This window comes from Scyliorhinus torazame, chromosome 16 (assembly GCF_047496885.1).
Source record: "Scyliorhinus torazame isolate Kashiwa2021f chromosome 16, sScyTor2.1, whole genome shotgun sequence".
NCBI lineage: Eukaryota > Metazoa > Chordata > Chondrichthyes > Carcharhiniformes > Scyliorhinidae > Scyliorhinus > Scyliorhinus torazame.
Window position 1 is genome coordinate 158,548,804 of NC_092722.1, and position 12,493 is coordinate 158,561,296.

The following is a 12,493-nucleotide window of genomic DNA, read 5'->3' on the forward strand; positions in this document are numbered from 1 at the left end:
CGGCGGGGGCGGGGGCGGGATTCACGGCGGCCAACGGCCATTCTCCGACCCGGCGGGGGGTCGGAGAATGACGCCCCAGTACTGAATAGCACTTGCCCGAGGTCTCCAAACCACTAGCTGTCTCACTCTAATATGCACATTTGCCAGAAAGTGATCCACCCACAAAGGCGGGATTCACATCAATGCAAAGCTTTCTTAAATTGATTTCAGGCATGCCAGATTGGCAAACACTTGACATTTAATGTGTTTTTGTAAGTCTACGCAATGTTACAATAAAAGCAACCAGGATTTTCTTCCCCAATCTCCATCCAGTGAACCTAAATGGGACTACAAATTTGTGGATGTTCGAAATTCACAACATTAGGCTCTACTGCAATGTCCCTGGTGATAATGGGGTGATTGAAAGTTCAGCTAAGATAAATAGAAATCAGCCAGTTGAATGAGGGACAAGAGTGTGATGGGAGCTCATCGATTTCATCTGTGAAGGGTGAAATTACTCAGGTGAGGAGGCAAAATTATTGAAAGAGAATCAACGTCTTTTTCTTATTTCCTCATTTTACTGTTGTAACTAGATGGAATAAGATGTGGAGGGAGGCTTGAGAGCGATAGTGGATCATTTACCAGCCCCAGTTATCCGGAACCGTATCCAAATAATGCCAAATGCATTTGGTACATACAAGTGGCCAATCGGCACAGAATAACTTTGAATTTGGATGGTTTTCAGTAAGTAACCGTGTTTCCACTTGCTCATTGTAACTGTCAGAGACAGCTAGTTCTGAATAGACACAAAAGGGTCTGAATACTTTTAAACTGATGTCTGTCTCACACTTAATGTTTCTATTTTGTCAGAGGAAGGACAATCACGGTGATCTACAATGTAAAATTTCCAGAATGGAAAGAAACTGACTCGTGATGTAACAGACCATCAGTAGAATAGAATCAGAGAACATTCTGTTCCATTGGGTCTTTGTCTTTTAAATGTTACCACAGGTCAAATCAATGGTATAAAAATGGGCCATTGCAGAAGGGAAGTGTGTAAGGGTATATAATGCAGAATATTCAGCCTCCCTGTAGAAATCGTCAGGCTGCCACAATCAGCTCACTGCCAAAGTAGAAACATCATCATCCTTATTGACCTTGTTGAAAACATAATTCCAAAACGTCTAAGACATCAAGCAAAGTGCTCCCCGTCACATTTGTAGCATTGGCCACAATGAAAATTAGTGCTTTTGGGTCCGGTGCAATCGTGCACTGTATTTCATCTGGTTTACAGGCCTTGCTCTTGAAGTAAATCCAATTTTGAATGTTCAATTGGTTATTAACAAGAGTATGGGCACGATTGTTCCAAAAACGTTCTAAGTTAATTTGTGGCGGGTTTTTCAGGGAGTTTCACGCCAGCTCTGCCGGCGAGTTCCCCACCGCTATTCAATGACACTTAGTCACTTTTTGGGGCACTGGGGAGTTTCTCACCAGTTTAGTCCACACTTGGAATTTTTTTTAGCACTGGGGAGCTGAACTCAGAGATTGGGCTGCCATTTTGAAAGGGTGCCCCAATCTCTAAATGAGCTTGCCCGCCACTTCTGGGCAATGTCCGCCCCCACACACACATGGACATTACGCCACCCCAAGTGAGGGCACCCCACTATGGGGTCCCTGGTGGTCCCCCCTTTTCAGGACCCCCCAAGTTCCCCCACAGCATCCTTTCCTTTCTAGGACCCCCACCTGTCACCACCCCAACCTCCCGGAGGCCTCTACTTACTTGCCCTGTACACCCCCACCCTTCTAACTCCGCCGCAACCTCATTTCATGGGCATGACCCCCTCACTCCCTGACCCTTGGTAGTGCCACCATGGCACCTTTGCACTGCCACCCAGGCAGTGCTCCTGCTGGCTTGACAGTGCAATCTGGGCATCTTGGCAGTGCCAGGGTGGCTGTGCCAAGCTGCCCGCTGATGGCCAATGAACCACCCTGCTCTTACCCTGACCACTCTGAGGTCTCCAGTGGCCTGGGAGACCTCCTAGGTGCCGTTCCGCCTGGTCCACGTTTGTGTGGACTAGCACTGACCGACACCCTGCTGCAGCCTCGCTGGGGAGGCCGAAGAATAGAAGAAGGCCGGTGATCCCGCGCAGGTAGATTTTAAGTAGGTTAATGGTCTACTTCCGCGAGCATCATTCAGTCCGGGACTCCGACTCCGAAGTCTCACGGGACTTCGGAGAATCCCAGGAGACGCAGAGCCTGTCAGGAGGCTCGCTGGAGGCCTTTCCTGGCATCCTCCGGCCGCGTTGCGCTCAGGCAAGAGCACAACGTGGCCGTAGACTAGAACCCTATACTTATTTCCCTCAATGTCAACCCTTTCTCTAAGAGTGCACTCCTTTCGGTCAGTAGAAATTGAATTGTCCCATCCTTAATGCTGTTTAAATTACACTCCGTGTAAGCGGCCCAGAGACACTACTCTACCATAAATTGCAGAATCTGCAACATGACTATTCGCCATCTCACTTTCAATCTGCTGGTTCCAGTCAGCCTTACTGCTGTAGCAAGGTGACATAGATGCCTCAGTATGGGTCAGAGTGACAGACACGGAGCCAGGACAGCAAATGAATTCTGGATCAGGAGGTTCAGCAATTTCGAATAAATGTCAAAGAGCTGTCCTATTCGCCTCATTTCCTTCCTTTTTTCCTCACAAAATATTTCACATTGCTGAAAAATATTCCTTCATAATATCTTCGTAAATGTTCTCTTTACTCTCTAAGGCCATGCATGCTTCCCCAGTATTGGACACAATGTGCATGATTCTCAGGTGTTGCACTATCGCTCGATCGAAACAAGGCTGATGAATAGTGGGAGAGACCGAAAACGAGAACCGCACCAGGTGCCAAACTGTTTGCGATGTAACCAGCCCGCTCCTGTAGGCGAAACCGGGATCTCGCCGTAGCGTGGCAAGAAAACAGTTGTCACCACTTAAGCCCCATTTCCATACAATTATCGGAGCCACCCCATATCCAACAGCCTCTCATCATTCATGGGCCTCCCCAGCAAGTCTTCACGCTGGCGCCAATTAGTAATCCTTTTGAAAAACATGAACCTGGTGTTGTGTTTGGTCCTTTGTACTTCACAAAGGAACTCACCAAACACTGACTTATCCGAACCAGAATCTTTATTGAGTCTCGTGTGGTAAGATAGCAATCTGATACAGAGCACGTTATCATGGAGTCTGCTAACTACTCCTCTGGAACTTGCACCTCGCATTGACCATTGACATGTATGTCTTATTAACCTCTCATTCTTCTTCTGAAGATGGCCGGATGTGTCTCGCTTTATATCTGATGACCTTGGTCTAGAGACCGCATAGTGTGTCTTCCTGCCACCTGTTAGTTGGAGGTCGAACACCATCCAACTATGCTATAGGCCATAGGCATATTGCCACACCTGGTGGAAGGGCTTTTGCGGGGAGCCAAGGAGGTAAGTAGCCATCTTTGCTCACAGGCAAACAGCCCGGGAGCTCTGGGTTTGCTGCCCCAGTTCTCGGCAGGGGATGGGGATCCCTCGGCTGGTTGGGGGGGTACCCTCCTGTGGGATGGGCTGCCATGGGAAGGGGGAGGGGGGGAGGTGCTGGGGGAGGCAACCACGTGCAGCACCACCATGCCAACCCCTGGATCGTGTGTACCAGTTCTAGGGCAACCATAGCCCCTTCCCGTCTGCCCCACTGACCACCCATTACCCCTGCCGAGGCATCTGATCATGTGGCTGAAGGGAATTGCTAATAGGGAATTGGCAATCGTGGTTAAATGAGCACGTCACACAACCCAAGTAGATTCCTGTGGGTGGGCCATGGAGCATGTGGGAGTTATTGCCTAGCATCCCAATCACACTTTGATGCATGGAAACTGCAGGAGGCAACATCACAAACACAGCAGCCAACATCCGAACACCCAAGGGATGGAACACAGCTCTGGGGACATGTCCACGGCTGGAGGGTGAGTGAGTGATATGGGGCGGGGGGGAGATACCTAGAGAGATGGACCAAGATTTCGGAGGTCTGCCCACATAGCAGAAAAAAGTGTCAGGGACGTCACACTGGTTGTGCTCTAAGGTTTTTAATGTGTCACAGGTGTCATACAATACCCCACTCCCGATAGTGCCACCCCGCTTTCTCCACGATCCCCTCCCCCATACATACCCCCAACTCTCCCCCTCCTCCGGTGCCCTCAGTGATGCTAAATGTGCTTAGTCTTCCTTGCTCCAATGCTACATCTAGGTGTGATCCCAGCATGTACATTGGAGATGGAGGCAGCCAGCTACTTACCACATCTTGTAGCCTTTGATGCCCAGGGCAGTGTCCTCTGGGGGCTCTGGGGCTGGAGGACCTGGTGCACTTGTCAGTGGCACAAGCACAGCTGTGCCACACTGACCCGTGTGCTGACTGCGAGATGCTGCCTCATCAGAGGGGTGAAACGTGGGGGAGCTGGTGGCCACCGTCGCCACTCAATGGGATGGGTCCAGGTTGGCACCCAGTGCCCTCTCCTCCCGCTCAGTGCCCATAGGGTCCTAGGGTTCACCTCAGGACAGAGGGGCAGCTGGTTCAAGCTCTGGCTGCCCCGTGTCATCTGGCTCGACCAGACCTGGCGGCTCCGGGATGTCTGCCCCATTGTTTCGATGTTCTGGGTGATGCTGCTCAGTGATTGGTCCATGCTCTGCAGTGACTCGGCAATGCCCATCTGCGACTGGAACAAGCTCTGCAGCGCCTCAGTCATTGCCATCTGAGAGCGGGACGTGCCCCACAGCAACTCATCAACGTCTGCCTGGTACTGGGTCACGTTCCCCCAGTGATCTGACATTCTGCCGAGCTTCTTTGCCATGGCCGTCACCTACTGCGCAATGCCATGGACACCTTTGTTAAAGCTGCCGATGTTGTGCACCATGTGCACCACTGCACTCGCCAGCCTAGCAGTGTTGGCCTCAGTTCCATGCATTGCCGACGATAGCTCCTGTGGCTGTAAACTTCTGGGTTCCTCCAATCAGCTTTGGTGCAGTGTCACTGAAAGCTGCCTCTGAATGTCCAGGCTGCTCCCTAACATCTCCATCAGCTCCGGGATAGCAGGTTCCATCGGTTTAGCACCTGGCTGGGACCCAGCTGGGTCCTGGGATTCAGCAGACCTCTGACTGCTGTCTCATCTGGGTGTTGCTGCCTCCACCTGATGTACACCAGCAACTTTGTGGTGCTCACCAGATTGTGCCCCAGAAGCCTGACGTTTCCCACCGAGGTGTGTGTACCTGCGCTATGGAGAGTGGAAATGGCAGCTGTGATGCATCAATTGTGGCATCTTGGAGCTCTCCAAGGTGGTCTCATGGGAGGCAGGGGAGGGGCCACCCCAGATGGGCCAGCGCCGTTGGCTGGAGAACCTGCGGGAGAATAGACATGTGGTCAGTGGGAGGGATGGTTTAATCTGTATTGCAATAACAATTCACGCGTGACAGGTCCTTCGGGTGGGGCTGGGTGGATTCTCACCTCTGTGGCATGCACCGACCTCCGCATTATGACCACTCTTTCCTCGGCCACCCACGTAACCTCAAAGGTCGTGAAGATTCTTATGTCCGGCACCCCTCCGCCAGTCTAGGTCCTCCCAAGGCAATTGTGGGAGAACTTCTCCTGCGGACAAACTGAGAGGGCATTGTTAGCCACACGTATGATGCAAGGTGGTGGGGGAGGTGGTGAAGTAAGGGTTGGGAGGGTGAGGGGAGTGTTGGGGGCCACATGGAGGGTTGGGGGGGTGGTGGATGCTCATGTAGGAACGGAAAAGTCTTGGGGGTGGAGGGGGGCCTTGGTGTGAACTCACCCGTGCGGCCTGGTGTTGGTCATTGACCTTCTTGCAGCACCGGAGGCAAGTCCTCCCGGTCAAGCTTTCCGAACTGATGGCTGCTGCCACTTCGACTCAGGTGGTACTGGCTGACCTGTGGCTCACCCTCCAGAACCCTTGGGGAAACACGACATCCCTCCTGGCTGCCACCGCTTCAAGGAGCCTCCCCAAGTCCGTGTCTCCAAATCTTGGGCCGGTTACTTGGTGCCATAACTACAAGATTAATGGGGTTGGTTGTGCAAGGGCTGTTTAAATGCTGCTTGAACTTGTTAGTGAGGGGGGTGGGGGAATCGGTGGCTGGCGAGCGTGGTCCCAGTGACTCAGCTGGTGAGCCTTCATTTGCAGAGTGAAGCCCGTGGGGCCTTATTAAATAGACCAATTACCGTTGAATTGCGTTCTCGGCCTTTCCGTTCTGAGCGCCGGGAAGCTCGCGAAAGTTCCCGCTTACTACCTCACTGAGAAATCTTTCCGGAGAATCGCGCCCTAAATGATGCACAGACTCAATGGGTCAAATGTCCTACACCTTTCCTAAGTTCCAATGTTTCTAAAGCTGGCGCAGTGATATTGTCACTGAATTAGTAATCCAGAGATCCAGGATAATGCTCTGGGGTCCTGGATTTGAATCCCACCATGGCAGATGGTGAAATTTGAAATCAATAAAAAAATCTGGAATTAAAAGTGTGACCATAAAACCAATGTCGTAAAAAAACTGGTTCACTAATGTCTGTCGCCCTTAACCGGTCTGGCGTATGTATGATTCCAGACCCACAGCAATGCGGTTGACTCTAACTGCCCCCATTGAAATGGCCGAGCAAGCCACTCAAATCAAGGGCAATAAGGGATGGGAATGTAATGGGTAAGACGCTCACATCCCCACATCGAGTTTTTAAAAAACTAGGACTTTTGGATATTTTTCTTGCTTGTATTGCAGGAATATTCAGTCAGGAGATTAAATACAATAGGTCATATTAATGTTGTTTGTAGGTGTGTATGTATTTGTTGCCCAGTTTATGAAGTAAATTGTGAATTGTGAAAAGTGATTACCACAAATACATTTTCAATTTACTATCATTCTCTCCCCAGGCTGGAAGTATCATCGCAGTGCACAAACGATTATGTTGCAATATATGATGGAGCTTCAACAAAATCTCCTCTGATTGCAACAGTATGTTCTGGATCAAACCACGTATTTAGATCATCGTCCAACACTATGACCGTTTATTTTAAATCTGATCACATTAAAGCGAGTGCTGGTTTTTCTGCATATTACTACTCTGTGCCATTGTTCCAAAGTAAGTGTGTAAAATTTCCTGTCTTGTTCAATATAGTTTAAATCCTACCAACTGTCCTGGCTTGAGACAATTCACACCTCTTTAACCTGGGGTTACCCCAATCTCTGGATCTGTAAAGACTTAATTACCTGCAAATGCTCGCATTCTAAGCATTGTCTTGCATCTTTGAATTTATCTGTATATATGTTTCTGGAACATACCTCTTCATTCACCTGAGGAAGGAGCAATGCTCCGAAAGCTAGCGTTTGAAAAAACCTGTTGTACTTTGTGTTTGAAACAAACCTGTTGGACTTTAACCTGGTGTTGTAAAACGTCTTACATAGTTTAAATTGGCGCAAATGTGTTGTTAGTTTCAAGGAGCCACTAGGCATCAACTAAGGCACAGATAAATTGTATTTCACATGGGAGGCACAGTAGCACAAGTGGATAGCACTGTGGCTTCACAGCGCCAGGGTCCCAGGTTTGATTCCCTGCTGGGTCACTCTGTGCGGAGTCTGCATGTTCTCTACATGTGTGCATGGGTTTCCTCCGGGTGCTCCGGTTTCCTCCCACAGTCCAAAGATGTGCAGATTAGGTGGATTGGCCATGATAAATTGCCCTTTGTGACCAAAAAGGTTGCCATGATGTGGAGATGCCGGCGTTGGACTGGGGTGAGCACAGTACGAAGTCTTACAACACCAGGTTAAAGTCCAACAGGTTGAACATCGAAACAAACCTGTTGGACTTTAACCTGGTGTTGTAAGACTTCGTACCAAAAAGGTTAGATGAGGTTATTGGGTTATGGGGATAGGGTGGAAGTGAGGGCTTCAGGAGGTCAGTGCAGACTTGATGGGCCGAATGGCCTCCTTCTGCACTGTATGTTCTATGTTCTTAATTGACACCAATTAATTAATTTAATTTCATCAAAGAACATTAGAGGAGAAAGTTAATAAGTTGTGGACATATTTGCCAAATCTTCCTGGTTAAAATACCTGGGAATTTCTTTCTTCACAGGACAAATTCACCTGTGCCTGGCTCCATCCTCGATCTGAGGCCTCGGGTAGGTGTAGCCCTGGTGGCAGCAGTGAATCCCCAGTGCTGCTGCTGAATATGGAGGATCTGCAGGCCTCTGATTGGTCAGGAGCTCTCAACAGGCGAGGCTTTTGCCCCCTGTGCCCTTCATCCAGGTGGATGACCTGCTATTAGAAATAGTGCAGAGATTGAAAGTGGAAATAATTGTGCTTTGGCAGGATTTAGGTGCACATCTTGTCAGCCAGGACTGCCAAACGTATTAAGGAGGATGATCTACCCCAGGGCTGTTGTTCCGATTAAGGATGGCCCCCATGTCTCACTGGGCTGTTGTTCGTATTAAGGATGGCCACTCACGTCCCCCAGGGCTGTTTTTCATATTAATGGTCCCCCATGTCCCCCAGGGCTGTTGTTCATATTAAGGATGGCCACTCGCGTCCCCCAGGGCTGATGTTCAAATTAAAGATGGCCACCCAAGTCCCCCAGGGCTGTTGTTCATATTAAGGATGGCCACTCATGTCACATCACCAGTATCACGATGGACCCTCCGGTAGGGTGTTGGGTGTGCTTCATATAGTGTAACTTTAGGGTGAAGGGGCAGCGGATCCTCACCTCTCTGGCACAGGCCAACCTCGCTGTCAGTGACTGCTCTCTCCTTGGGCTACACCACGATTTGTACGGCCAATTCCTCACAGGGGGTGAGGACTCGAATCTCTGCAACTCTGCCCCCCCCCCCGTCTTTGCCCTTTTCCGTTTATTATGGGCTGTCTTCTCCTTGGGGACAAAGAGAGGGCATTGTGAGCTGCATGATGGGTCAGAGAGATATATTGCAGGTGGCACGTGTGGGCACTGCACCTGGACATGAAGGGATTGGGCTGGGGGCAGGGGGTTCTGAGGGACAATTACATAGATCTCTGTGGGGAGGATGCAATGTGTCAGCCAGTGATTTTGGGGGGTGGGTGGAGGGTGATTTGGGAATTTAAGATTTGAGGGGCGGCAGGCAGAACTGATGCCAGGAGAGAGGTGGTAACTTACCCTTGAAGCTTGTTGGAGGTCATTGGTCTTCTTCCTACATTGGACAGTGGTCCTCCTGGTCATGCTACCCACACTCGCAGCCGCTGCTACTGCCTCCCAGGCAGCATTTCTGACCCTGCTGCTGGACCCCCAGCCCTCTCAGGGAAACAGGGTGGTTGGCGCCTCATTCACAGCTTTGAGAAGCCTTGCGAGGGTGACACCCCCAAAGCGAAAAGTGTCGATTAGGAGTGAGGGAGCGCTTAAAAGCAGCTCCTCCTTGTTAGCGGAAGCTGCCGAGGCACGAGTCGGGTAAATCGGATGGCTAGGGAGTCAGTAATGACAAGGATCTCATGTGGGCTAATTTGTGGCACCAAGTGCGTTGTATATGGGCTGTGATCTCACCAACACAGTCGCGTGAAACACATTTTATCATTCTTAGTTGATTAATCCAAGCTCGAGGAACAGACCAGTATTCAGCATCAGGCCTTGCAAAGAATGGAAGGCCTGAGCAGGGCAAATGTCTTCTGAGTATTTCTAACTTACATGGGCTGAATTTAACAAATTCAGTGGCCTTATCGACCAAAACATTGGGAGGTTTGTTGCAGGCTACCAAGAGGCTCCAAATGATAACATTACAATTATTTAAATCAATCTTATACTTTAACATTATTTATTCTTGATCAACTAATATTTTAATAATTATGTACAATTTTTACAGCAGGTGACACGTCACCATTATCAGGTAAAGAAACGTTTTACATTCCTTATCTCTTGTTAAACGTTGAAGTTCTTCCTGGAAATGATAATTCGACAACTAGCAGTGTTAAACCTACAGTTATTAAAGAATCTGTCAATAGATTTCATCATTCTTGGTTGATTAATCCAAGCTCGAGGAACAGACCAGTTTTTCAGCCTCAGGCCTTGCAGAGAAATGAAGGCCTGAGCAGGGCAAATGTCTTCTGATTATTTCTAACTTACATGGGCTGAATTTAACAAATTCAGTGGCCTTATGGACCAACACATTGGGGAGAATTGGTGCAGTCTACCAAGAGGCTCCAAATGATAACATTACAATTATCTAAATCAATCTTGGGTGAAATTCTCCGTAATTGGCGCGACGTCCGCCGACCGGCGCCAAAAATGCAAATCAGTCCGGCATCACGCCGCCCCAAAGGTGTGGAATCCTCCGCACCTAGAGCGGCCGAGCCCGAACGTTGAGGGGCTAGGCCCGCGCCGGACTGATTTCCGCCCTGCCAGTTGGCGGGAAAGGCCTTTGGTGCCCCGCCAGCTGGCGCGGAAATGACTTTGCCGGGCGGTGCATGCATGGGAGCGTCAGTGGGCGCTCACGGCATCCCAGCGCATGCGCAGTGGAGGGGGTCTCTTCCGCCTCCGCCATGGTGGAGACCGTGGCGAAGGCGGAAGGAAAAGAATGCCCCCACGGCACAGGCCCGCCCGCGGATCGGTGGGCCCCGATCGCGGGCCAGGCTACCGTGGGGGCACCCCCCGGGGCCAGATCGCCCCCTGCTCCCCCCAGGACCCCGGAGCCTGCCCGCGCCGCCTTTTCCCGCCGGTAGGAAAGGTGGTTTAATCCACGCCGGCTGGACAGGCATTCTAGGAGCGGGACTTCGGCCCATCCGGGACGGAGAATCGCCAGGGGGGGCCCACCAACCGGCACGTCGCGATTCCCGCCCCGCCAATATCCGGTGCAGGAGAATTCGGCAACCGGCGGGGTCGGGATTTACGCCAGCCCCCGGTGATTCTCCAACCGGCAGGGGGTCGGAGAATCTCGCCCCTTATATTTTATCATTTATCCTTGATCAACTAATATTTGAATAATTATTTACACATTTTTTTCAGCAGTTGACACATCACCACTATCAGGTAAAGAAACGTTTTACATTCCTTATCTTTTGTCAAATGTTGAGGTACTTCATGGATAATTCAACAACTAGCAGTGTAAAACTTTCAGTTCCAAAGGAATCTGTCAACAGATTTCATCATTCTTGGTTGATTAACCAAAGCTCGAGGAACAGACCAGTATTCGGCATCAGGCCTTGCAAAGAATGGAAGGCCTGAGCAGGGCAAATGTCGTCTGAGTATTTCTGACTTACATTGGCTGAATTTATCAAATTCAGTGGCCTTATGGACCAAAACATTGGGGAGGTTTGGTGCAGGCTACCAAGTGGCTCCAAATGATAACATTACAATTATCTAAATCAGTCTTATATTTTAACATTATTTATTCTTGATCAGCTAATATTTTAATAATTATGTACAATTTTATCAGCAGGTGACACATCACCACTATCAGGTAAAGAAACGTTTTACATTCCTCATCTCTTGTTAAACGTTGACGTACATCCTGTAAATGTGAATTTGGCAAATAGCAGTGTAAAACCTAGTTATTAAAGAATCTGTCAATAGATTTCATCATTCTTGGTTGATTAATCCAAGCTCGAGGAACAGGGGCGAGATTCTCCGACTCCCGCCGGGTCGGAGAATCGCCGGGGGCTGGCGTGAATCCCGCCCCCGCCGGTTGCCGAAGTCTATGGCACCGGAGATTCGGCGGGGGCGGGAATCGCGCCGCGCCGGTTGGCGGGCCCCCCCCCGCTAGATTCTCCGGCCCGGATGGGCCGAATTCCCGCCGCTAAAATGCCTGTCCCGCCGGCGTAAATTAAACCACCTACCTTACCGGCGGTACAAGGCGGCGCGGGCAGGCTCCGGGGTCCTGGGGGGGGCGCGGGGCGATCTGGCCCCGGGGGGTGCCCCCACGGTGGCCTGGCCCGTGATCGGGGCCCACCGATCCGTGGGCGGGCTTGTGCCGTGGGGGCACTCTTTCCCTTCCGCCTCCGCCACGGTTTCCACCATGGCGGAGGCGGAAGAGTCTCCCTTCACTGCGCATGCGTGGGAAGCTGTCAGCGGCCTCTGACGCTGCCGCGCATGCGCCACCCGGAGATGTCATTTCCGCGCCAGCTGGCGGGGCACCAAAGGCCTTTTCCGCCAGCTGGTGGGGCGGAAATTCGTCCGGCGCCGACCTAGCCCCTTAAGGTTGGGGCTCGGCCCCCAAAGATGCGGAGCATTCCGCACCTTTGGGGCGGCGCGATGCCCGTCTGATTTGCGCCGTTTTGGGCGACAGTCGGTGGACATCGCGCCGTTTCCGGAGAATTTCGCCCCAGACCAGTACTTCGGCATTTGGCCTTGCAGAGAATGGAAGGCCTGAGCAGGGCAAATGCCTTCTGAGTATTTCTAACCTACATGGGCTGAATTTATCAAATTCAGTGGCCTTATGGACCAACACATTGGGGAGAATTGGTGCAGGCT

At 50.7% G+C, this 12,493-nt stretch overlaps 1 protein-coding gene across 1 annotated transcript in view; it reads left to right on the top strand.

Annotated features, from left to right (window-relative positions):
* The window catches only part of LOC140392310 (scavenger receptor cysteine-rich domain-containing protein DMBT1-like), a 53,595-nt gene that overhangs the window by 40,747 nt on the left and 355 nt on the right, over window positions 1-12,493 (top strand). Inside the window, exons 6-10 of the mRNA XM_072477627.1 lie at window positions 573-723; window positions 6,942-7,150; window positions 9,891-9,914; window positions 11,030-11,053; window positions 11,463-11,563. Of these exons, the coding sequence (XP_072333728.1) occupies window positions 573-723; window positions 6,942-7,150; window positions 9,891-9,914; window positions 11,030-11,053; window positions 11,463-11,563 (509 nt within the window). The remainder of the gene's footprint in view (window positions 1-572; window positions 724-6,941; window positions 7,151-9,890; window positions 9,915-11,029; window positions 11,054-11,462; window positions 11,564-12,493) is intronic.